General features: G+C 42.0%; 1 protein-coding gene across 1 annotated transcript; it reads right to left on the bottom strand.

Moving 5' to 3' along the window:
- Nucleotides 1-23: 23 nt before the first annotated feature.
- On the bottom strand, nucleotides 24-2330 carry TM35_000291720 (uncharacterized protein; the record flags this gene model as incomplete). Its single annotated transcript, XM_029028329.1, has 1 exon — nucleotides 24-2330. The coding sequence occupies one exon, from the start codon at nucleotides 2328-2330 to the stop codon at nucleotides 24-26; it is 2307 nt and encodes a 768-aa protein (XP_028880356.1).
- Nucleotides 2331-2341: the final 11 nt, after the last annotated feature.

Here is a 2341-nt window from a genome sequence, read left to right as displayed (position 1 = left end):
AAAAAAAAAAAAAAAAAAAATGGCTATTCTGCCTCCGTTAGCCGCATGGTTTGTTGTATTTCTTCTGGTAGTGTTTGTATGGCTGCTCTGTCTTCTTCCTCTAATTGGCGCTGTTCTTCCGGTGTTTGTGGAGCCATGGCACCGTAATCTTCTTCACTAAGTTGTACACCTTTTGGCATTTGCAGAAGTGTCACTAATGCTGAGCGGGAGTCCATCCGCACACTATCCTTAAAGACAACTGTAAAGTATTGAGGATATCGTTGTAAGAGCTGTACTAAACCTTTATATTGAAGACGTATGATTTCCTTCGCCCCGTATGGGAGACGGCCGTAGAGATCAGAGGCTACACGTGGTTGTTGTTGAAGTTCTGCAGCACATAAGAATAGTAATTCCTCTTCTGTGTATTTCTGCCGCAGAACACCTTGAGGTAATGGTACACCAGGGCGAATGAGATGCATACGATGACGGTAGCGATACTCAAATAACCGCACCTTTTCTGGTGCCTGTTGAAATAAGGAAATAGGTTTACTAGGGAGGAAATCCGTTAAGGATGGTGGGAGTGATTTAAGTAGAAAATGTAGTGAGATTGAGCGATGTTGTGGGACATAACGAAGAACAGCATCCAATAATACTTCACGATCAGCATATGGATTATCCGGATCTTTTTCTAATGCTAAACGGCGTCTTAATTTCTGTGCAGTACGACGGTCTTTTTTTACTAAAGCATCTTCTAGTTTTTCTTCAAGTGTATGTGTGGTTTTCTCCGCCGTATTTTTTCCTTCAGATACAAGTCCCACCACCCCATCATCATCATTAAGGTAAAAGACATCTCCATGAACATGAAAAAACTTAACAAGTGTCCCATAGTATAAAATAATCTGCATTTTGGCATGATCAGAGATACGGGGAATATGTGGATTCAATAAATCCGCTATACATATACGTTGTCCTGTGAGTATACCAACTAACTCCGACACCACCGCTGGTGTGGGACTATCATGAAAAGATAAACACGTCACATTTCCAAGCCAACACACCTCACCTTCACCAGCTGGTGTGAAACTAAACACATGTTGCATTTGGGCAAAGTAGAGAATAGTTTTATAATTCTTCCAAGGCAATAATGCTTGTAGTAGTGATGATGGAGCTTGATTAATCAATGTACGCAGAGATGCCCATCGAGGTGATGGGGGTAAAAGACGACGAAAGGCTTCACAGAGAAAAGGATCCGGTTGAAACTCTCGCCAACGGATATGCGCCGCTTCTCCTGCAGCCTCACGTGTAAAATCTACCAATCGTTTCCCTCCATGCAATCGTACAAATTGTTCACCTTCTAGTGTTACAATCTCTAAGGTTCCAGTAGCGGCAAAAATACGTTCGATGTGTTCAGCTGTATATCCATCGGGGAGTACAGTTAATAATGCAGACATGGGAATAAAATACGTTGGAACATATGGAACTAACATCTGTGGTGTAAACACCGTATCTGAAATATATTTTTTCGCACTTTTATTTCCCATACTGCGACCTAATGGCTGTGATGATGATGATGATGATGATGATGATAATGATAGTGGAGGTGGGGGTTTAAAGCATGGGAAAACCGGTTGAAAGACTTCAAAAAGACTCTCGGTTTCACATAATGGACCACTCGCCCTAACGGCAAGTACAGCCGCAAATGCCTCTTTCGCCTCTTCTTCACAAGAAGCCTTCACGACAAACAATTGATCCTCAGAGATATACACACCCCAGTGAGAGGTTTTATTTGTCAAGTACAACTGCTGTAATCCAGAAGTAATAGTACCAAATTGATGACGAATCCATCGATGAGTTTCCCGAGGAACTCCATGAGGAATGGGCTTCGTACTCTCTACAGCCTCCTCCAAGACAGGCGGTAGATTACTATATAATGAACCAATCCGGGTTACACACGGAGCTGTGGCAATACGTGGACTAACAATTTGAAAAAACATCTCCAACGGGAGAAGAGGAGAATGTACATTAGATACAGTCGTATTACGGTTAACACCACGATGAACCGTAGAAGTAGTAGTAGCATCATTATTATCCATATCAACATGAGAGCTTGTACTCATCTTGTTTGCAGTAGAGTGAAGAGAACCACCGGTATTATTATTATTATTCTTTTTCTTATCATTCGCCTTATGGATGCTACCATGTGCACGTATGGATGTAAACAAGTTGTGATAACATACTGAGAAACGACAATGGAGACCACAAACTGCAGTGCGCCGCAAGGAGGAATTACACAGAGATAATGGCGTTCCTACCAACATTGCGCACCGGCAACGAGGAAACGCATAAGACATGCAAAAAAAAA

The sequence above is a fragment of the Trypanosoma theileri genome (assembly GCF_002087225.1).
Source record: "Trypanosoma theileri isolate Edinburgh chromosome Unknown TM35_Tth_29_V1, whole genome shotgun sequence".
Taxonomy (NCBI): domain Eukaryota; phylum Euglenozoa; class Kinetoplastea; order Trypanosomatida; family Trypanosomatidae; genus Trypanosoma; species Trypanosoma theileri.
This window is presented reverse-complemented; position numbering and strand designations above follow the sequence as displayed.